Consider the following 25,451-nt stretch of genomic DNA (forward strand, 5'->3'; position numbering starts at 1 on the left):
CAATTGTGAATCAAGCTACCCCTTCTGTTTGCCAGAATTGATTCCCAGCCATAGAGTATGGAAAGAACGGAGTTACCATTATGCAAGTAGGTCAGGCGCCTTCATCATCATTACCTACCAACCCAACTATGTTGGGGTCGGCTTCCAGTCTAACCGGATGCAGCTGAGTACCAGTGTGCCACAAGGAGCGACTGTCCTATCTGACACCCTCAACCCAGTTACTCATGCAACCCAATACCTCTTGGTCAGGCGCTGCTTTTAGCTCAAGTAGGTAGGCACGGTGGACCAAAATGATCAGTTATGAGTGAAATAACCAGACGTTTAGGTTCTTTGAGTCATCTATCAACGATTTTTAGTATTACAAAAAATGAAATGTTCTAAAGGAGACATATAAGGGCGAAGACAGTAATGTTCCTCATCTTCCGAACACCCGCGTGTAACGGGCTACTTTCTTAAGAGATTTTCTGTTATGGCTCCTCCGCTAGTCATTTATTTCTCCATGTTCCCAGTGGATAGGGGCGCTGGGATGGTCGGAGTGGGCACACATAGGGGAGAGTGTGATGAGCTAGAAAACTGTCGCAGATTATGATTTTGAGATTATTTTGGGGTTGTAGTGTAAATAAGATTTGCATTTTAACAAAAAGTGAAGGATATTGTTTTGGTGTAATTTGTAAAATAGAGAAAATAAAGGGTGTGTAGTAGTATCCAGGACCTGATGCCTGAAGATGATAATGTTCTCAATTGCTTGGTAGCCACGGATATTAGGTGAAATTGAAAATTTTGAAATAAACGATGTTTTGGTGATCTTGGTTATTTCAGATGTAAAAGTGTGGATGCATGGTAAAATATCATGAAAATAATAATGATTTAACAGCCTTTGGTCTACTTTTAATATTAATTTAACAGCCTTTGGTCTACTTTTAATATTAAGTATTGCTAAATAATCTGCATATTTCTGATGAAACCCGGGAGTTTTACTCGAAGCCCCATATTTGTAAATCAACAGACATAGGACGCCTTAGAAGAAGTGAAAACTTGGTAATAACTCAGCTATTTAAAACTTTTACTTATCCTCTTTTACTCCTTCTAAACTATACATTTTAAAGTATTTTTTCGTGTATGAAAACAGCTAATCCTTCTAGAACGAGTAACAAACAGTCCATCAGACAGTACTCTATATGCATGCACGCTGTAAGCAGAAAGTTAAACAGAGTGTATCGTATTGACACAGTCGCGCGACGATTTGCCTAATCCCCTGTTTTTACAGCTTTGAGGGTCGCAGGGATGCGTTTACACCGAAGTGTAATCTTGGAACAGAATGTTTTTAAGCATGACAATTTTATTTTAATATTACTGTGGAAGTAGTATAACTTGTTTATCCTAAATGCCAAATGGGTGTATAAAAATCTGTCTTTGAAAAAATTACATGTATATGCCTTACAAAGTATGAAAGTAGATAAACTGGAATAAACAAATGGCGTCTTGTGGGTTTTGTTTGGCAGAAAAACACATTATACATATATACATTTTCTTACATTGAGCTGACAATTTGTGAATTAAAACATATTCATTCATGAGTACACCGATCTTAGCATTTTCATATTACAATATGCAAAATAAAAAAGCGTATGAACCTATTTTTTCATTTCAATATTATTACAATACGGTGTAACACAACCCCAAAGTTGAAACCACTTGCGTCCCAAATGATAAATGAGCTCGCGACAAGTGCAGACGTGTGTTCCTGTACTTTTTGTTTTTTATTACTTACAGCGCTATGCACGAGGGGCGACGGCGAGGGGAGGGGAAGGGAAGGGAAGTTTTAATTAATCTTAAAAGAGGTTTAATAGTCCCGCTTGAAGGGTGTGTGTAAGGATGGAGTTTTGTGCACTTTTTTTTTAGTTAAGGGTGTGTTTTTTATTGTTTTTTTTTTGGGATTTTTGGGGAAGATGGAGCTAGGTTTAAGTATGTTTTTAGTAAAAGAATTTAGACAAATGTTTTGGACTACTAATTTTTAACGTACCTATGTAAATCTTATCTGCGTAATTTTTCATAGCTGTTATGTTTTAACGAAATGAAATTTCTATATTTTATCGTCTTTTCAGATAATCAAGTTTGGATATGGTATAAGGGTAGGGCTCATTTTCAACGAGCCAAGTCTGACATAGCTAAATCTAAATATTCTAACTTCCTTGCCAAATTAAATATACCATATTTCTCTTAAAACCATTTTAAACTTTACCCTATCTTAAAAGGAGCTATATTTCAACAATAATTACAAACAAAACACAGCACACCACTTCTCCAAAGTCGGTTAAACGCGATCAGCTGTAACGCTTAACCCCGGGATTGAGTGCTCACAAGATTGACATGAGAACTGACGGCATGCTACGACTGCTACGAGGCTACGCGCTACGGTGCTACGAGCTACGTGTAATCCGTAGCGCGTAGGCTAGGGTTGGTTTCGTTTTATTTTTTGAAGATTTTTGGTTTGGTTATTCGTAATTTTTAATATGATATAGTTATGTGTAAATAAAGGCTTAACGAGACCATATCTTAAGGCTTTATGTAAGGCATATGTAAGCAGGACACATTTTTAGATGAATTATCATATTAAGTTAATGCTCAATCCTTCTCCGTGTGAGAGGAGACCTGTGCTCAGCAATGGGACGATAAAAGGCTGTAACACAATAGATGGTGCTATTGTGTTACAGCCTTTTTATTAAGTTGTTCTGTAGTAAGCAAAATTGATCTCAGTGGCGTGCACTTGGAGAGGCCTATGTCCAGCAGTGGACTGCTATAGGCTGATGATGATGATGATGAAGCAAAATTGGTTGATAGTATGAGTTAAGCAGGATGGGTAGCATAATTCTTATGTTTTGGTTTATAATAAAATCGAATATCATTAGACTTTATAAAGTACGAATAAGAACATGTAATCATCAGTTTAACCTACTGCCTGATGAAGTTACACAATTTTAACTTAGAGAAACAATCACGTACTTCTCTGAAGAAGAAAAACTTCATAACCCTAATTTCCCACAAACCCAAAACTGGCAACCCTACTCAATCTGTCACACGCACCACCGCGCGCATCTGCTGCATTTAGCTAGATTTCCCCTCCCCCTCCCCTCACCCATCCCCACCCGCGGGGGTACCTCCCGCGCGACTCACAGCGCCGGCATTTAGCGTCGAGCGCTCATGATTGATGGACGTTAATGGCGTAAGGATTAATACGGGATAATAAGCAACTGGGCTTGTTTCTGGGGATTTTGTATAGAGTGTAGGATATCAATTAGGTGGGTAGTGTAAGCGCGATTAATAGGCTTTGGTCTATTGAAAGAGGAAGGTCTTTGAATTTGAGTTGACTGTGTTTTGCTTAAATATTTTTGCAACATATAGTGTTACGGATTTCCGACTTATGACTACATGGTTACACCTACAATAATTTGTATTTTACAAATTAACATAAGGTTTTTAGCGAAATGATAATTAACTGTCTTGTCTTCAATTATGGTCTTTGTTTGTCCTATGTCTAAATTTTACATATTAATAAGTGTTAAAATAATGTCTTACCTCTCAACGCCAGTGAGACGAGGGTGTCGGTACTTCTTAGAGAATAGCAGACCACCTCCCCACGCAGCCTGAACACAAGTCAATTATTTTACATGCATTTGTGCAAATTGCTGATCAATTTAAATGTGGACGAAGAATTTAAAACGGTATGACACGTTTTTCTGGTCGTCGTCAACTCATTACTATTGGTTTGTATTTGAGAAGTGGAGGAATTCATTTCAAAACGGAATCGATAGGGCAAGTTTCTCCAACCCACAGAGACATACCAGGGGCCCGATTCTCCTAATTTTACTTAAGTGACATGCGATTCACATTCGACTGAGATCCAATCACGACTCAATTACGATTGAAGCGTATGTGGCATTCCGCTATTTTTTCTGGGATTCAATTATGAATCATATTGTCTGCAAATTATTTACGATTGCAATATGATTGTAGAGTAAACTACCGTATAGACGAAAATCGCCAAAATGGCAGACCAATCGCAAATCAATCGAATGTCATTGGTATAAGAATGGTCCTATATTAGTAGCATTAGTGGCAACGTTATTAACTTGGAGAATCGGGCCCCAGGAGATTAAATTGATACACACATAAACTTTGCGACGGCACCCAGTGTATAGTAAATTGTTTTAATACGAAAAACACGAGCATCTGAAAACCTCTATATTTTTGTAAAGTCAGTTAACAATAAAACTTACATCGACGTGCATCCACATGTCGTACTTCTGACAGATGTCGGCGATGTCCTCGAGCGGGTCGAACGCGCCCAGCACCGTCGTGCCCGACGTCGCGTTCACGAAGAACGGCACCTGATGCACCGGAGGTGATTAGAACGACGACATATTATATCTTATACAATGGATATTTTACAGAAGAGCTCGCTGTCTCCTGGTATAAAGGAAATCTGATGGAAAAAAACAAATAAATAAATTAAACATAACGAGGTGGATTTTGCACTCGGTTTTACTACGCACGAATTTCGAGCAGCTATTTGTCCCACGATTCATATGTTAACTCCATGGGTACTTATCAATTGCCCGTATGAACCGTGCGATGTCACGTGGAAAAATCGAGCTTGAATTTGTGAAATCGTTCTTAGACAAAAATGACGATGACTTCAGTGTAGTGAGCTGAATTAGAAGACAGCACCAGTACTCATACAACATAACAAAGGCCTCAATTCCAAAGCAATATCAGTAAAGGTGATATTCTTCAAAAGCCTCTTTTTCACACGTTTTTATGTCCTAAAATCTACGGTAAAATCAAATCAAATACTTTTATTTTCAAGCAACATTGGTCTTTAGATACACCAAAGACTAACATAGGTATATGTAATTATATACAAAACTTATCACTACATAGAAACTTATAGGACTTTTAAAGCTACTCACATTGCCTCTATCCTTATGGTACTTGACAAGTCGCTCGAGCTCAGCGGGGATCATGCGCCCGCGCTCGTCCGACGGCACGCAGATGCAGTAGTCCGTGCCGAGACCGCAAACTGACGCGCAGGACTTCACCGAGTAATGGCACTGGGAGAAGAAAAATGGTGGGTATTTGGTCCAAAAGTTAAGGTAGAATAAGCTATATTTACCTATATACACATTATGTCAATAATGGTGTCTCTTAAGTGAGAGGTCTGACTGTGAACGCAAAACTGCTGTGCGCGAAATCAACAAACAGTCGATTTCATTTGAAGTGGCATACGTAATATACAAGCGCATCACAACGCTTATATATCGGGTGTGTCGTTCATAATCACATTAAATGAAATGCTTTAATATACTGGTTAATATATGTCGATTAACACAAAGATAGAAGAAAAATACGTAAAAATAAAAAAAAATGTTTTTTCAAACAAAGTAAATGGAATAAAAATGTGCAAAAATTAGAACACCATATAAAAGTCAGTCTTTACAAACAACTGAAATTCTCTCTTGAAAACTGACAGCTGTCAACTGATCAAAACATACGATACTCCTTACTTTATCTCTGCTTTACACATGATGTTGTAAATTATAAAAACGAAAAATGACTCCTGTGGTTAAACCACTGAATGGATTAGGTTATTTTTTTTACAATTCGCCATAGAATATCATAAAGTATATGTGATATGATTTAATGTGATTGTGAACGACACACCCGTATATGTATTTGAATTCGCTTCGAATTGCGTTGTATCGTGTTCACGTTGATTCTCTCACACAAGACGCACCCTTATAGTAGCAATAGAGAAGTTTCTATTATATCGCAGCCATATCGTCACTTCATGAAATGCTCATCCATTTCATGCAAAGTCCCGAGATCCTTGAGGTTATGAAATCTAACTTACACAGACCGACTGCACCCAAATTGCTATCTACCATTTTATGTAATGATCGACCATTTTTATGAATTATCTAGCAGATCTACTATGAAAGTTTCCTCTAGGTCCGAATAAATATTAGGATTTTTTTTTGTTGATAAATTGTCGTATGTCTGTCTACTGACCTGGTCGGAGGTGAACATGACGAGGTGTCCGGGGATGCTGGAGAGCCCCTTCTCCTTGTACTGCGGGAACTTGTGGTGACGCGCCGCCAGGAACGCGTACAGGTTCGAGATGGAACCACCTGCGGGAGACCAGGATGTGTCAGGTAATAGTCATAAAGATAATCAGTATATGTGCCGTCTTTGTATATCTTGGTTCTTTTTAACACGCTTATTTACATTTGCTTGTAACTATGTATGAACGAAAAACTTGGAATCTTAATTTGACCCACTTCCCGGTGTTCGATGAGGATGAAATTTTGCACACGCTCTGAGGTCTGATGACAATACAGTCATGCCTAGCTAAGAAACGTCATTACAAATCCAATTAATCCAGAAATTGTAATGCATGCTAAAGTGTGTTTTTTAGTTATTTAAACCATCATTTTATCAAGCAATTGTGACTTCAATACTTCAATTCTTCTACTTCAGACTACATAATAGCAAATACTTTTAGAGTATTTTTTCATTTTGCAAACTCTTTTCTATCCCCGATTCAAACTCCTCAAAACTTAAAAAAATATATTCTAGAACACCATCACTACTTCTCAGGCTACAAAAAACTTACCAGGAGCCAATATAGAATCCCCAGTCTTCCACCCGATCATGCTCCTCATCTTCTCCAGCACCACATTCTCCATGAGGATGAAGACGGGCGCGATCTCGTACGTGAACATGTTGGTGTTGGCGGCGGCTGTCAGCCACTCGCCTGCGAGGGAGATGATGTCCAGACCGCAGGAGAGCTGGTTGAAGAAGTGGGGGTGACCTGGGGAGAAGAATGGCTATGTAAGTATCATTTGCCTAGCCTTTTCTTAGCCATGTTGGGGTCGGCTTCCAGTCTAAGCGGATTCAAGAAGGATGTGGTTAGTGCAATTAGAAAATTGTAAAAAATTCTATATCCTATCCTGTGACGTAGAAAATTACGAGAAATCATGTAATTAGCACAAAATACAACTATCAGTTTGAGCTTTTATGATTCATCTCCGATGATAAATAAAACGATTTAAGTTCAAATCGCAAGAGTTTCTGCTTTGAGTACCTAAATGGTCTGATCTGTACGTATACGATTACGCCAAGTTTCGGAATCAAAGGTCAGGTTCACCAACAACATAAACGTCAGTTTTTCTTAAAACAACTGGTAACTTTGAAACTTTAAACGCTTAAATTCATAGTAAACAGTTGTTGTCGGCAAACTTGGGCCGTATTGACACGTTTGAAAAATGGTCTAAATAAAATCAAAAACAAAACAAAATCATCATTTCTTTTACGAAAATGTATCTCAAACAAAAACATCCTCATTCCCCGGTCCGGCAGCTATCCGATTCGGAAGCAATAGCACACGTCATTACACGCGCGATATTACCGTTTTGTCGCCGGATGCGGTCAACGACGGGACCTATTGAATTTTGTGTTTTCCTTTGATATTGTGAAAATTACAATTTCTGTTTATTTTTTTCTGAATTGATGTGGTTTTGATAAAGGAGGAAAATCGTTTTTTGTTTTGTTTTTGGAAATAAATATATTCAGTTTCGTGAAAAGCTGAACTGTAGTAGAGATAATCAAGTGTGTCCAACAAATATATAGGTATTTGTTTTATATTTTTTTAAAGTATTAACATCAGATTTCTTTTTGGAAACGCAACAATTTTTTACTTATTTTCTTCTTCCTATCTTTTTTTTGTAGTATAAGTTTTTTTCCTGTTTCTAAATGGCAAAAAAGAAAGAATAATGGTCGTTTATTTAATTAATAACTCTGCCAATTATTAATCCAACGTATATTATAAGCTGTAGATAACGTTAAAATATTTCAATAAAGCATAAAGCAAAAGTACAGTTATTTTCCCACAACATTTTTAATCATAAACACAATACCTACAAGTAATTCAATATACCCCATAAAAAGTTGTTTCTGACAGCTTCCATAGACCACAAAATGCGAGATAAGAACTCTTTGGTCCCCTAGCAGTGTTTATCAGAAACACATATTTTTTGTGACATCCCCACGGGGCACAGATAAAAAATATAAATGGTGGAGTACCGGCCTCTTGGGAAAGCGGGGAGTGATGATAGACTGAAGGGATTTATACAGTAATAGATATTTATGAAAAGGATTTTTTGGGAAAATATTTATGGCTAATGTGAGTCTATAAAAATGTCATGTTATAATGATTGTGTATAATGATTTTCATCCCTTTTATGAGTTCTGGGCAAGATTCTAATTAATGGTTTTGTTATGTGTATTTTTTTAGTAGCAGCCCGGTATCCTAATATTTAATTATATGGACTAAATAATAATGTGGCTCAGATAAGTTTTTTGCTCAAATGGCTGTCAGTGACAAAAACTAAAAGGAGTAATACAGAAGGCAAATATTTTATCCAATTAATTAACATGTCTTTTTATTAACTTTCACAAAAACAGAAATAACACACATTAAATGTTCCGCATCATCCCACATATAAAAAAAGGTTTTTTTAGAGAGTTAAACTTCTGAATATATCTTGTGTGTGGTTTGTACAAAGCATATTGAAATGATAAGCCGACATTGTTGTGTTATCTGTGGCACTATATTGATTTGTGGCGGGAAAGTGGAGGGCGGGATGTTGCGTCAGATCTTTATGTTTTGTGTTTAGAGATAAACTGTTGATGAGTGACAAAAATATACTCAATTGAAGTATAGATATAGGGTAAAGAGGAACTTAGAAAAATACAAATGTAACAAGATACAGAACGCTGTCATACTTTTTCTTCAATTTATTTTTATCACGGAATAAACAATTTCTATCTTTATCCCGGAAAAACGACTACACGGATTCATAAAACTATACAGTAATATAGCTTACTAGCCGTTTTAACGCGGTTTCACCCGCGTCCCGTGGTAACTACTGCGGCCGTACCAATATAAAATATGGTCCATGTTACTCGGGAAGAGTGTAGTTTTCCAACAGTGACAGAATTTTTCAAATCGGTTGAATAGTTTCGAAGCATAGTATAAAGAAAAATACAGTTTTTCTTTATTATATTAGTGTATTTGTCAAATGTCAATCAAGTTAAAAGAACTCCGTAAATAGCCATATATCCCTTAAAAAAACCAAACTCCTTATAACATTTAAAAGTGTGAAAATAGATTAGTGCCCCAAGAGAGCGTTTATCACGGCCCACAGCTGTGGGGCCAGTAAACACAGTTCCACCCCAGGGATTAAGTATAAGGGGTCGGGAATTGTTTTAAAACTGATTTTGGATTATGCGGTGGAATTTTAAAAGTGGGATTAAAGTTGTAGGGTGAGATTAGCCAGTGAAATGTATGATTAATTTCGTTATTTTGGGTTAGAGAGTGTAAGAGAAATATTGGTTGTTTTAGTTATAATAAGTGGCTAATATAAAGAAGGTCTACATATTATTTTGTTGCCGGCTCTTTAAAGATGTTTATTGTGAGTAGCAAAGAATGTATCTTCTGTCTTATTATTTGCTTACTCAATTTCCACCAATTAAATTGTTTTAGAGAAACAATTACAGAATTCTGAGCGTCTGTTATAAGGAAAGAATGCTTATATGGTGTGAAGTAATACCTACTCTAGAGGCAGAACTAACCTCTAGCTCTATTATTTTTAACCAACTTCCAAAATAGGAGGTTCTCAGTTCGAATGTTTTTTAAAGTCTAAGTCGAGCCAATGTCGGTGGCATTGAGGCTTACCTTATGCGGCGACAGCTTAGATGGTGCGGTCACGTGTCACGTATGGCGGAGGAGCGAGTGGCTAAGCGCATCTTTTATTCCGAACTAAAGGAGGGAAAACGAAAGCAGGGCGGACAGTTCCTCCGATATAAAGATGTGCAAAAACGTCACATGAAAAAATGTGACATTGAGCCTTCGCAATGGGAAGGGCTGGCAGCCCAACGGCCTGATTGGAGAGCTCTAGTTAGAAACAAAGTTTCTGACTTTGAGGAGCGTCGTCGGTCAGAGCTTGATTCTAGACGCGACGAACTGAAAGCCCGACCACCCGCGGCAATCAGTTACAATTATGATAATGGTGTGCTCACATGTCCGCAATGTGCGCGGACCTTCTCAAAGAAGATTGGCTACTGTAGTCATATGCGAGCACACCAGCGACAATTATCTGTACGGAGTTGAGGCAGTCGCCGTGACCGAAATCGGTCTGGAGTCATCATCATTTCATCATTTCAAAGTCTAAGCGCACTCTCACTTTTTTAAAACTGCGACGATTTGTAAAGATAAGATAATTTTATGCTATTTACATTATGTCAAGCTTATGTAACTTAAACTACTTACTAATCTTATTTCCAAATAACAAGTGACCATAAATATTTATATTGTTTTCAATTAAATATTTACATTCTGCTTACGAAATATTTCTGCCGTTCTCAAAAATAGCCTACTCCAAACTTAAACCTATGCTATCCTTTTATTACCTATCCTGTCACAATTAATTTTCCTGGCCATTTAACTAAATCTAAAACAAAAGCCGCATAGCCACATTAACTACCCTCCCCCTGAGATTGGCGGGCCCCACCTGACGCGGGCCCCTGATGCGGGCCCATGACGCGGGCCCCTGACGGTAGCCCCATCTGGCGGCTGAGCCTGGATTACTATTCAATTCCTTTTGACATATTCATATCTATTGGAGTTTTTGGGGGCCCGTCATTGCAGTGGGTTATTTTCTATTTTGTATAACGCTCCATGTTATTTTTGTGAATATTGTAGGATGTGAAATTAACTATGTCAGCATCTGCCTAGTCTTTTGCCAATGCAGTTGAGTACCAGTGTTTTATATGTATAGAAAGACTGCCTATCTGTCATCTTCCACCCTATTAACCATGTCTACTGTTATTTTTACGATGAATATCAGACTTAGATAGGTACTTATGTATAACCATCACCATTTAGGATCTGAACATTATTCTCCGATTGATCTCAAAATATTTTGCTCACGTGTGGGGGAGTCTAAGTAGTCTCTATGTCTATAACTACTCAATTATTTTATTTATCTACCAAACTATGTATTTATCAAAAAAAATAATGTAAAAACCACAAATAATGTTTGGCAATTGTATGTTGCTTATGCTTGACTGTATAAAGTTACAAACGTAATTGTAATTCAAATCCAACGCTCCCGAATAGGTATACATTTAATAAAATACCAACAATAAGTCAGTAATTAAACTATGACACCACTAGGGTGTCCACAAGCCACTCAGTATGCGAGAACTTCTCAAATAACTCAATTTGCAGCACGTGAGCACTGACGAGACCATTCACTAGTAATATTCGGATTATTCCGGATGTATCCGGTTTAATCTGGTTTGCGACGGTTTGGGGTGGTTGTGACCGCAATCAGGGCTATTGTTGATTATTTTTTATGTTACGTGCATGGTTATGAATTTTGTCAATTTGCAGGTTCGTGAATAGTATTTTTTTTTTAATTTAACATTTTTTAATTAAAAATGTTTGCATAGGGATAATTGAAGTATATCTCTTTTAATATGATTACAATAAAACAATAATTTACATATTCGTTCAAGAATTCACTAAAACATATGTATGTTATTGCGTCTTAATTTTAGTTCTAGATATAAAAAAAATGATTCTGTTATATAACACTCTCTAATTAAGTGATTTTCTAACCAACTTGCCCAAACAGGAAATTATCAATTCGGTTATTTGTATTTATTAATAAACATATAAGAAAACTTCCACAATCTTTTAAAAAAAACTATCTATTCTTAAAAAACCTTCCTAAATCCCACTCAAACTTAAGACGTACCCTTCAAACCTCTCACAAATCCGGCTATTATCCTCTGCACTCACAGACTCCATAAAATCAATCCATAACGTTGGATCTAATCTCAATCCAACAACGGGAGATGATCCATCAAACTATGTTAATACGAGACCAAGGGGGATGGTAGGGTGACTGTGATCTGTGGTAACGTGTGGATATTTTGTATTGTACAAGAAAATAATGAAGACTGGTAAGATTTGATAACGGTTTTGAATAATAGAGATAAAATTCACCTTGTAAATAGAGTTTTTATTGATGTGGTACCTTCTTTCTTTTCACAAAGGTATTGTGATAAAAAATTATGGCTTTGAATACGATATTAGAAGCATTTTATTTCAGCTAACCTGACCCTATTGCCTGCTAACGGCCGGTTTCAACAACCCATTGATTGCCTTATTAGAAATAGAAATTTGGCATTATTTGTGCGGTGCTAATGTCAAAATAATATCTTTGGTTAGCAAAAAAATTGAACAGACAGACAGATAGGACAAGCCACAGATATCCACTTAAAACCGGACAGCTTAGTGTGTCAGTCCATGACACTCAAATGACATAAAAAGAATCCCAGTAATTCCCAACAGCCTGGTAACCCTACTCCAGCGTGTTCTAATCCAATGATTTGCGTGATATTAGCGGGGCCCCGCATGCACCCCGGGCCGGTAGTTATGCGCCATATTTATTGTTTTTATAGCTTCTGCCTACACTTTAAGTTTTACAGACTTAGCGGTTAAGCTTATAAGTCTTGCGGGGGAATTTGTTTTAAAAGGTTGCTGGAATTTATTCGTTTTTGGGCTGAAGGTTCTTAGAGTAAAGAGAAAATTGTGATATTTTAAGCATTTTTATTCGGACCACAACAATCTTCCTTATAGTACAAACAAAATATATTATATTTTACATATTTTTAGAGAATGACCTTTTTGTTTGTGTAGATACGTATGTGTTGATCTTGATTTTAAAAAGCACTCGACCTGTGTAAATAATAGATATTCCCCGTGGATCTACAACTGTTACGAAGGAACCACTTCCCGCATCCGGAAAAAATTGCCTTTGTGTTTTGTTAGGCTCTGCGATGGATAGAAAGAATATCGCATATAAAATATCAGTACTTCATTTACCAATATAGATCTATGTTAGACTATTTTGAGAATTATATTTTTTTATTTAAAAACAGATTTTCAAACAGTAAAATATTCTAAATTCCACTTTTCCCAACCCATTCTCCAATCCAAAAAAAAAACTACTCCTATTGTTTTACAACTCTTCACTCCACGTAATTCCTCGCTTGAACTGTCTGCTATAGAGCACATCGCTAGAGCCACGATACGCGTCTCACGCTCCGCCGAGCGCGTGATGCGAGGGCGGCGTTTGATGTGTGTCCACGAACGCTGATGTGTTTGATTGCTTTGAGTGATTTTTCATCGGAAGGAGTGAAGTTTTTAATGTTTAAGTAAGACTAGTCTTGGTAAAATCTGAATAATCTTTTAGTGGGTAGAATTTAGGATCGGTAATCTTCTTTTAAATTTAATTTTTCCTTAACCATCATCCTCCGAGCCTTTTCCCAACTATGTTGGGGTCGGCTTCCAGTCTAACCTGATTCAGCTGAGTACCAGTACTTTACAAGAAGCGACTGCCTATCTGACCTCCTCAACCTAGTTACCCGCTCAACCCAATACACCTTGGTTAGACTGGTGTCGGACTTACTGGCTTCTGACTACCCGTAACTACTGCTGTCGATTTAGATAAAACGTAAACTCTCTAGGTCAACTTTTCTTATTCTATAAATAATTATTGCAAAATTACATGTATTGTAAGAGCCAGTGAGATTGCAAAACAAAGAATCTTGACAAAGTAAATATATAAATAATACATATATGTATTATATGTATACACATATTATAACAAAAAAATAATAAATTATCCTTCAAACCCTCAATGACAAAGTTACACTTATTCCCACTAACTTCTGAATCCACCCGAGCACTCCCGAATTCAGCCGAGCAATCCGCGGGCGCTATCAAACAATTCAATTAGGTCCGCAAATGTATCGGAATGATTGCCCCCCTACCCGCATCGTGTACTGTTGCCTGTAATTATTTGTAGAGGGAGAAATATATACTGGGAAATATGTTTGGAATGTTATTTGTTTTTGAATGCATAGGAGATTTTATGGTCTGTTAAAATATGTTTTATTTTGTGTTCACCGATATTTTCGGCACATATCGATTTGCGCTACTTCGATACAGCCACTCATAAAAATTCTTTCGCAAGTAGGTATGCTGGAACAGATTTTTATAGAAATAAGCATTACCTTTTATGTATAATGTGTGTGTAGAAAAATTTATTATTAAATGAAAGGATAAATAATGTACCTAATGAAAATAAAATTTAAAACAGCTCTCAAAAATATTTTTAATTTGTCGAGATCATATGGAAATTCTGTATTACCTCTTCGTATATTGACCTCAACAATTTATGAGTATAACCTACACTTTTCAACCAATATTTTCATCAAAATCTTAAAAATCCGCAATCACCCACTGAACTACACACTTGAACCAAGCCACCCGAACATCCCCGATCACCCCCGATCTAACCCGAGCCCTCAGCAAACAATTCAATTACTTGACGAAATGTTTCGGAATGATGGCTCATACTCGCGCTCGGTGGAGCAGAATAGCTGTAGTTGTTCCTAATTGCATTCTTAGACTAGAGATACAGTGGAGATATAAAGGGTGGGAACGCAGGAAGGAATATTGGGATTTTTAATGCTGATATTTTTTTTATGTTTATAATATTTTGCATATGTAGCTTAACCTTTTCGTACATATGTAGGAATTTACTTACCCAATTGTATGTATGATAGCTGAAGTTAAGTACAAGTGTTCTATATGGAGTGTCTACCTATCTCCTTCCTGCCCTGTTCCTAGTTTTATTTGTGGTTGGTACAATATGTTTTCAGCTTCTATATTCCCTGCCTATGACCTCCTTCACCATAGTTGTCAGATTATCTACCTTTTGACTACCGGCAATCCATTTCCTTGTCAAGGAAAAGTCAGTTGAGACCTCTAATAACTTTTCCTAGACATGGAGGCATGTCGCTATGGCTGTATCTAAATATTGCTTGTGCACTATAATATGTATTTCCTGCACGGTTGGCTATTCTTCTTACATGAGAACAGCCGCCGTAGCCGATAATCGGATAGGAGGACATCATCATCATGTCATGGATAGGAATCCTTGATGAAACCTACCGGTTGCCTATTACGTAGGTCTGTACTTATAGTCTTAAGTTTCATGTTTATGATAGAAAGTCGGCATTAGGTCCACTTACCAGTCTTGACCTGGTGCTTGAGCGCCACCTTGCAGTCCTCGAGCAGCTGCTTGAGCGGCAGCGGCTCGTCGTGCAGCTGGAAGTCCAGCATCTTGTTCATCTCCTCAGGCATCTTGAACTCCAAGATCTAGAGGAATAGACATACAAGTTAGTATCTATGCTACTATCAAGAGTTTGAACGCGCCATTCTTTTGAACTGTCCAGTTTGATGGGTTAAATATTGCGTCCCACGTAGGCGGTTCAAATTGAACGCGAATGCGAAGCGATCCGAAGTGAATTCAAAGATTTTCGCTCATATAGGACGCACTGTTAGTAGTGACCATCAGAAATAAAGCATTTTGACTGAAATAGATCGCTAGTTGGAACTCAAACTAGTTAGACTGGAGGTTTTTGTAGGCGTACGTAGGTTCACGGTAGTTTTTAATCCACTAGTGAAATACGGATCTGATGTTTTGGATAATTTAATGGAACCATCCAAGTCGTTATTTATCTACGTACCTCAAGTTTTCACTTTTATTCCATAATTCAACATTCCTAACCCATCATAGCGGACTTTAAGTATTCACTAAAGGACAGTAGAAGTTACTGCTGCTGGGCTGTCGTAGCACATCCTTGGCAGTCATTACGGGTAGTCAGAAGCCAGTAAGTCTGACACCAGTCTAACCAAGGGGTATTGGGTTGCCCGGGTAACTGGTTTGAGGAGATCAGATAGGCAGTCGCTCCTTGTGGCACACTGGTACTCAGCCGCATCCGGTTAGACTGGAAGCCGACCCCAACATACTTGGGAAAAGGCTCGGGAGATGACGGACACTAGAAGCTACATACCTTCTCATTCCTATCGTTGACCTGGTGCACGAAGTCCAGCAGAACGTCGACGACGCGCGAGAGGAACTCCCGCGTCTGCGCCTGCGCGTCCTCGCGGTACGGCAAGATGGCTACAGGAAACAGAAGTTGATGTTAATTCAGAAAAAGTGCTTCAAAACAAAGAAGTGTTATGAAGTTACTCATGGTACATAGCCCGCAGAACGTATAGCCGATGTGGTAGAAAAGTTGTCGAGTGGCGACCAACCTACGAATCCTGTTAGTTGTTTTGTATTGTACGAAGTTTTTAAAATGTTTTCTTAATTCCTTATATGTTAAGGATAAAGGTTGTATCAAAATTTATGTCGGCATCGACAAGATTCGATATCGAAACCGAGATCTTTTCCAAACCATTCATTGCCACCAATAAATCTCTTAACCAATGACAATTTGCTTATTGTGAAAAATTAAACTTTCGTAGTTTCATAAACTATGAAAAACTCGGAAGTGTTTTCTTCCCCAACAGAAAAGAAAATCCAAAACAACACATTCCTTATTTTTCATTCCGTATGAAGTCAAAGGGCAAACAATCCTTCATTGAAGACAAAAACTTGACTGATCAGCTGACAATAGTGTCTACTACAATATGTACATTTACCAACTTTTATATACACCTCTCTTATTTACTATTCAACCTTAATGCTAAAGCCAAAGTATGAATATAAAGTTGAGAGTTGATTTTCGCAGCCGCAAATATAAGTTTGTAACTGTCTACTACAATACATATATTTACCAACTTTTATTTACACCTCTAACTTTCTATACACAACCTTAATGCTTAAGACAAAGTATGGAGGAACGGTCGAGAGTTGATTTTCGCAGCCGCAAGTATAAGTTTGTAAGTCCTTATTGAAAATCAAAATGTAAGGTATTGTTAGAGAAATGATGCTCAGATGTTTTGGCGTTGTGTTTATAGGAATATGGACTTTATGGTGTGGTAATCGGGATTATATTTGAATGGGATGTGGAGTGAGGTATGGGATGGTTGAATAAATCAAACACATCTGGGCTCGGAGTACAATATGACGCGAATTTTGTATGGTGTCCAGTTAATTCGCATTTTCAGAGATTTTCCTATTATGTAACCAGCATATATCTACTAAAACATTTTACATAGGTACCTAATCAATAAAATAGTCTCGAAGAGTTCATTCCTGAATTTCAGATTTCATAAACATGATATTAGATGTCTTTTTTCAAATCAATGCAAACTTCACCAAACTTGGCATACCTATCTACTGTGATAAAACAAAATGCTTCTTGACAGTCAGGTAAAAATAATGAGTTTTTGAGCATATCGCCAAGAGACAGACATACCGACGAATTGGAGAACTTTGTTTGATCATAATATTTCTTTTAGTTTGATTATAGTAAACTTGTACATGTATTTTTTTTGTCCTGTAAACGAGCTACATCATAGTCACCCCACACCCCACAGTTGCACATTCCTGGACACTGGAGGGCAGATATTAAAAGCGCTGACTTTTTAATCAGAGCGCCCTCGCCGAGGGTAGCACGTGCGGGTAACAGGTTCGATGCACGAGTCGGGCACGCATGCGGCAATAATTAGGAATCTCTTGTTATTGTTGTTTAGTAATGTTAAGAATGAGAGATGTTTGTTTGTGAGGGGATTTTATAAGACTGGATTCTGTAAAATTTTCGCAAAAAGTGGGTCGAACATTAGAAATTAAAAGATAGTTTTAATTTAAATGTAATTTTAACATCAATCATGGTTATAAACTGAAACAACGTTTAAAATGCCAGACTCATTGAATTTAGGTAGTTAAAATTTTTGCTAGATACAATGGTACATACGTTTTTTCAGTCCGATTTTAAACTTTTTTTCTAGATGCAACAATAATTTTATTTCTGGATGGTATGCAACTTAACTGGGTGCACGAAGGATATCCCACTTTAACTTTTTATATAAACGTTTCGACGGAAGACAGTTATGTTGTCAAACAGCCTATGAATTTTCACGTTAAATTTTCAAGTAAACCGTTGTTTTAAGAAAACCGTACGTTTAAGGCTTGGATCTAGATCGTCTTACTATTTGAACCCACATTTAGTAATACTTGTATAATATATTATACACTTATTAATACACAGCTTAGTAACACTTCCCATAGCTCCATACTTTAGCACAGCACTTAGCTACCCCCTGCATATCTATTCTATTCTATTCTATTTTTATTTATGGCAATCCATAACCCCCTGCATATCGCATCGCTGGACAATGTTCGAGTGCTGTCAAACGCACGCGCTCTGACAGACCCTCGCGATGGTGGTGGGAACTTAGAGGATTATAACACCCTGATACTCTGGTTCTAATGGTGTATCTTAGCTTGCAAGTAATAACTAAAGAAGTTCGGATACAAAAACAGACAAAAGTTTAACGGGCACTATCTGAAGATACCAGTAAGTTAACATACCTACTTATGATTATGAATTTTCATTTAGGCCCAACGTCAACGAAAACATAAACGACAGTTTTCTTAAAACAACATTTTACCATAAATTATGTTTAATTTTCAAAGTAAACACTTGTCCGTGTTTCAAAGTGAAAAACGGACGTTTATGTTTGTTTTAAAAACTCAGTTTAAATCTTTATATTATTAAGCGGCTGTTTCACCTTCAACGAAAGTTTATAGGGGCTACATTTTTGTGCAATTTGTGATTGCAAAGAATTGTCTGGCCAATTGGTTGAGCTATGTATTTATTGCAATATGTATGCAACTCCTAGCAATGTTGCAATGTACCAGTCTAGACGCGCTCTTATGCCTATTGAGTTTTTAAAGTGCCTACTCAAAATACTGGGTATCTTAGAATTTCTGAAAAATATCCAACATACTATTACTTTTTCATAGCTTTAGATGACTTGAACTTTTCCATACAAAAACAGATACTCCATAAAACTCCTACTCTTCGAACTAATCCTATCATCCACAGTAAAACATTCCCCAACACTAGCGCGCCCCTACATCGCTTCATCCCTTATCATTTTAACCGACTATATATTAAGAGCTACTCACGTCACTTTCAGGGAAAACTACCCTTAAAATAACCCACGCTAATCTCAACCTTAAAATATAAAGCTTAAGGTCCATATCCCGTTGTCATCATTTGGCAAAAGCGTGTTGGTAAGTTGTAAGGGAATTTGAGCCGTATATAGTAGACGTTAGGGTATAATTTGGTGTGGAAGTGTGTGAGCAAACAGTTTTAACACTCTCAATAGTATTTGCAAAGCATTACAACGCATTCCAGATGTTATTTACTAACAACTTTATTTTTAACTCTGTGTTATGCAATTTTGGACTTTATTCCGTTGTAATAAGGGTTATGTTGTGTGTTAGAAGTGGTACAGTCATGAAGATTGGTGTGAATTCATGTTGTCGACGTCATAAGCCGATTGTCGGTGATTGTACAGTTTCTGGACGCCTGTCTGTCTAGTAAGCTGCCCTTTAGTTAAAAGGTTTTCTCGTTTCGAGTGGGAATTTTAGGGAAAAGGGCAGTGGTATATTTATTATGAACTTATAAGTATTGTTAAATGTAAGTCATATATTTGTATAGTTATTTTTCTTAAAGGAATGTTGTCCAGTAGATTATAATCTAGGTTTAGATTTAAGGTCGATTATTAAGGCCTAGGAACTTCAAAGACAATATCAACGTGTTTTTTTCTTAAAACTGCTGTTTACTATGGAAATGAAACGTGAAAAATCATAGTAAGTAGTCAGTCGTTACAAGAAAACTTGTAAACTTGGGTTTAATAGTTGAAAAGTTATTAACTTTTAACTTTTTATAACTTCATATTGACGAAAAACTAAACAAATATAATTCAACACAAAGCCAAAAAAAACTTCTCGAAATAAATCAAGAACTCATTTTCACGAACTCATTGTTTCCTGAACTATGTGTGTTATTTCAATTAGTTGTCCAACCCTCCAACGCTCGCGTCACAAAATACATAGGTACAGAAGTCAATCTACATACAAAGCGCGTTCGAGTCCCGCAGACACAGGTGTCTATGTGTGCGTGTTCACAGACGCGCTGTCTCAAAACAACTCAAAACAGTGCGAGCGCGGCTGCCGTTTTCTTGAGATACGCGCGGCACACACAAGGTAGATAAATGTGCACGCGTTGTGATATCTAACTGTAATTTGATTTTTAATTTTAATAACAAAAGAAAAAGTAATAACAAAAATGTCGTATTGTAACTGTTCAGTGGACGGTTGTTTTAATACAATAATAAACAGTGAACTATCGTTTTTTAGCCTGCCGGTTGATTCAGAGGGGTAAGTACCTATAGTATGTAATGTACCTACTTATTTTCTTATATTTCGATGGTTCGTTTAATAAACGCAGTAGGTACAATTAGGTGGGCAGGTAAGCCCCGGCGGTCTCTGGCCCAATGCCGTAATAAGTTTTGCTAGTGTCGACCCAGGCGAACCTGCCAACCTACCCTCAAAGATTATTACTAGGTAGTAGGAGTTAATAATTTTTGTGATCATGGCGAGAGTATGTTGTAAGGTAGACGAAATAAAACCGGTCAAGTGCGAGTCGGACTCGCATTCAAGGTTTCTGTAGGTAGAAGCAAGCTTAGATTAGGGACTGTACCAACCAATTACCTACATACAAAAAAAAATTGTTCGCAAGTAAAGAGGTACTTTGTTTTACATAGTGTTTTATGGTATACAGGGTTAATTTTCAACCACCATCCAAATTTTCAGAAATGATTTAGAATCGGTAACCTAATCAATTAATCAAATAAAAAAATATAAAAAATATTAGATGATTTTCATCATTGTCCGCTACTAAAATCACAACGTGTGGAATACACACAGTTCGGTTGTTGAACATGGCGCGCTTGCCTCAAGATTCGGGAAACGCACACAAAAAACAGCATGCACTACGCCCGACATCGTACTACCGGCACTACGCCCCCCTCCCTCATACCCCGCACCCCGCACAGCCCCCGGTCGGCCAAGCGCCGGTGACTTTTTGTTTAGTTGACCGTGACCTAGTTACGTGCGAACGTGTGCCATATTTTTGTCGCTCTCGCTGCATTTTCGATTCCGAATTCCGGTCGGTTATCATCGCACGACATGGCGACTTTTTATTCTAATGCAGAGTATTTTGAAATGGTCAGGTGCTACATTTTAAGTGGCGAAAGTTTAAATGGTGCGCAAAGAATGTACAGTGCAGAAAGTTTACCGCGTTTACAAAGACGAGGTATTAATTCGCGAGTGCCTAATAGACAAACAATTTTAGCCGCAAACCAAAGGTTGTTAGATTATGGGCAGTTTATCACACCAGCCCATGCAACAAGTCGTGGCGGTCACAACGAAATAACACCAGCAGTCGAAAATTCTGTACTCGAGTTTTCGAACGTGACCCTGCGCTAGCACTAACGACGCTGCTCGGCGCTTCGGTGTCAGTCAGTATTACGTGTGGAAGCTGCTGAATTCATCTGGTTATCACCCATACCATTACCAACCAGTGCAATCTCTTCACGATAACGATGGACCCGCTAGAATCGTGTTTTGTGAATGGCTGTTAAGAAACATTAATTGTAACATTTTGTGGACTGATGAAGCATTATTTACGCGAATCGGAATTTATAACAGCCGAAACGAACATTATTGGGCGTTAAGCAACCCCCACGTTATTAGAAATAACTACCATCAAGTGCGTTTTAGTGCGAATGTTTGGGCAGGTATTATCGGTAATGTTATCGTGGGACCGATTTTTATTGAAGGACGCTTGACGGGTACTAATTATTTAAACATGTTACGTGGTGTTATTGAAGACTTAATAGACGAGGTGCCACTTTCATACTACAACAATCATTATTATCAGCATGACGGTGCACCACCTCATTACACAAGTGCAGTGCGTGAGTTTTAAATAATAAGTATGGCGATAGATGGATTGGTCGCGGAGGGCCTGTCCTATGGCCTGCCAGGTCACCAGATTTAACGCCACTTGATTTTTTATGGGGTGAAGTTAAAAGACGTGTTTACGTTGAAGAAGCACAAAGTGTTGAGGACCTCCGTAGTAAAATAATAAATGCATTTAATGAAATTAAAAATCAAACAGATACTTTAAACTTATTAAAAAATAGTTTAGAAAAACGTGCACGTTTGTGTATTGAGAGAAACGGACTCCATTTTGAACAATTACTGAAGTACACGTAATTTGTAGGTTAATCGAGTTTATTTGGTAAGTTGAATTATTGTAAATAGCTAGTTGATTCCAATTTTTTAAATACGCCATAATAAAAACCAGTGATTTCACATTCATTATTTTATTATGTCGGTCCTAAGCCCGTAAAGTATGAAGGGAAAATTGGAATCAACCCTTTTAAGTAAGACCGCGTAGGTACCTACATCAATCGCAGCGAGCGAGCGAGGTCAATAACCTTGCTGCGTGTCTCTACATTCTGTTTATTTTCGGATATTTTCTTTTGGATGTTTTTTTTTGTTTTTGTTATTATTTGATTATAATGTTTCACATATGAAAATAAATTAATTAAAAGTCCTCGATTTTTAAATTTGGATGGTGAATGAAAAATAACCCTGTATACGTCTGAATAACAAAATTATAAATTTGTTTCTGAAAAAGATCAAATCAAATCAAAATCAAATCATTTATTTTGCAGATCGGTATCTCGTTCAAACTAATTTCCGTTGAAAGTGTTTATTAACCTCTTGTACCTATGCCACATCAAATATTTTATTATTATTGGTTTATATTTCATTTTTCCTGTTTTATTTTCAACAATAAATAAATAATTAGATACGAGTACCACTACCACGTTAGTTTTATGCGCATAAAAAAGTTGACAACCCTAGCGCGACCGCCGAGTTTAGGCATGAAAAGTGAAGTACATACATGAGATTGACTTCTGTACCTATGTATTTTGTGCTCGCGTGCATTAAATACCGGTACGAGGGCTAAGAATATGTTACCAGTTGGAACCGCCATGGGTACTGCCACCGCCATCTCTCAATCGCAAAAAGCCGATATGCCAATATGTACATATATACAATGCAACCCATAGTAATAACGCATTTACAGAGTTTTCACACGAACTCATTTTCCGCTCGGTTTGTATGAGAAGAATGGAGCACAACAGGAAATATTTCCACTCATACGGGCAGTATCGAGCGTATGCGCACGATAGCAAATATTGACAACTCCCGATTCCAAAGATGTTGAAAACGAGCGACAGAACGCTCAGAAAATTTCGCGCGCATGGGGATTTTGCATTACAAGTTTGAATGTTTTAAAGGCCTATTTGATACAGCCTTTACAGGCTTCTATGAAACACCACACTAGTTGCACGGTAAGAAAAATTTGGTCTCATGGAGGAGGCCTAGTGGGTAAAGGACCAACCTCAAGTACGAGAGCGCGGGTTCGATCCCAGGTCAGGCAAGTACCAATGCAACTTTTCTAAGTTTGTATGTACTTTCTAAGTACATCTTAGACACCATTGGCTGTGTTTCGGATGGCACGTTAAACTGTAGGTCCCGGCTGTCATTGAACATCCTTGGCAGTCGTTACGGGTAGTCAGAAGCCAGTAAGTCTGACACCAGTCTAACCAAGGGGTATCGGGTTGCCCGGGTTACTGGGTTGAGGAGGTCAGATAGGCAGTCGCTTCTTGTAAAGCACTGGTACTCAGCTGAATCCGGTTAGACTGGAAGCCGACCCCAACATGATTGGGAAAAAGGCTCGGAGGATGATGGAGGAGAGCCGACAAGAAACTCCATGAACTCCAAAGGTGCAATTGTCTACAATGTTACGCAGGGACACGATAAATTGACAAAAGCGCAAACATGAACCATATGCGAATAATGAATGCTTTCGTATCTTCGCCAAAGTAAAGGTACAGCAATATCGTCTCCAGTAGTTTCAATTATCTAAGTCCACTCGCCGTGTCGGGACAGCGTGATCCTCCCGGTAATGATGGCGTATTACTGCAAAGCTCTCATTTGTGAGGATCAGCGGCTTCGAGGAGGATGGAGACGAATACAGTGGAGTTGGGGAGATTTAAAGATGTTAAATTCGTACTTAATGTAAGAAAAAACTTTTTAATTTGGCTGATAGAGGTTAAGTTTCTGTTAGAAATATTGGGCTTTTTAAAATTAAATAATATGTATTGTCCGGCTTTGCAGGGTTTGTTTGTGGCGAGGATTCGTTTTTCCCTCACTTTAAAAGCTACTCTAATCATTATAAAATATTTTTGCCACAACTTTCTATAAATACGTATAAAACCCAGAGGTAAAAGTGGTAACAAAATATATGTCTTCATTCATCTACCAAAAAAACCCACTCCACATAACAAAACCAAGAAAAATAAACACAAAAAATATTCTATTACGTCTGGTAAATCCTTTAAATCCCGCAGTCTATCAACTATAGCCAGCCTAACTGATATGCCCCTACCAATACCCTATCCACCCAGCCTTGCCCATGGAGAACAAAATTACTAGCAGAGATGTCATATCGCAAAACCTCTTAAGAAAGTAGCGTGACAACATGCGGTTGTTTGGGGATCGAGGAACATAACCAGCTCCACTCTTACATGCCTTCTTATAACTCGTTCATTGTTTTCAAAATAAAATCACTAATCAAACAAGACTATGACAGATTTTTCGACGCCCTTTCAAAATTGTTTTTTGTTTCAATATAGATTAAGTTTACTTTAAAGTCATGTGAAAACAAGTTTTGACAAATTGGTTTTGATTTGACAAGTAAATTATTAACTCAGTAAATAATATAGATACTGTCTTACATTAAACGCCTTTTTCTCTTCTGACTATTTTGGTGTACCCATCGCGGTCCATAATTGTGACATTCATTTTATATTTTCCTGTACGTTATAGAATGCAATAAACGATGTGATATGATATAAACCCGAACGCCATATTAGTTCTAGTAACGATCACGCCTATACGTTACTTGACCTACAAGAAGGCGCTTGACCTATCTCCTTGACACCTCCGCTATCATTCCTCCCTCTGTGGCCTTCCTATCTGATGTGCCCCCAAGGACAGTCTTCTAATACCTCTCTAGATGAAGAGACTGCAGCGGCCGATTATAAATAGCAGGCTTAGGGTTTGACGGCGCGGTCATAAAGGGAATTTAGAATTTTATTAGTTTAATTTGTTTGGGCTATTTATTGCTGTTTTTTGGGGGGTCGAGATTTTTTTTTTGATGGAGAGTAATATTGTTTGGCAAATATTGAGATTTACGTTTTTTTTTGTACTTTTCCTAACAAATATTGTGTCGGTACGGTGAAAACGTTGATTTTGAAAAACTAGCATACTAACTAGCCTTCCTCAATAAATAGAATTTCT

The 25,451-nt window shown here is 37.6% G+C and overlaps 1 protein-coding gene across 2 annotated transcripts in view; it reads right to left on the minus strand.

The window, feature by feature from the left end:
* The window catches only part of LOC110376183 (glutamate decarboxylase), a 39,087-nt gene that overhangs the window by 8,345 nt on the left and 5,291 nt on the right, over window positions 1-25,451 (minus strand). For both annotated transcript variants that reach the window (XM_064042124.1, XM_064042123.1), the window contains 7 exons: window positions 16,057-16,166; window positions 15,232-15,358; window positions 6,674-6,871; window positions 6,070-6,188; window positions 4,971-5,111; window positions 4,278-4,388; window positions 3,577-3,644 (listed from right to left, as the gene is read on the minus strand). In XM_064042124.1, coding sequence (XP_063898194.1) covers window positions 3,577-3,644; window positions 4,278-4,388; window positions 4,971-5,111; window positions 6,070-6,188; window positions 6,674-6,871; window positions 15,232-15,358; window positions 16,057-16,166 — 874 coding nt within the window. The remainder of the gene's footprint in view (window positions 1-3,576; window positions 3,645-4,277; window positions 4,389-4,970; window positions 5,112-6,069; window positions 6,189-6,673; window positions 6,872-15,231; window positions 15,359-16,056; window positions 16,167-25,451) is intronic.

This window comes from Helicoverpa armigera, chromosome 27, assembly GCF_030705265.1.
Source record: "Helicoverpa armigera isolate CAAS_96S chromosome 27, ASM3070526v1, whole genome shotgun sequence".
Lineage (NCBI taxonomy): Eukaryota > Metazoa > Arthropoda > Insecta > Lepidoptera > Noctuidae > Helicoverpa > Helicoverpa armigera.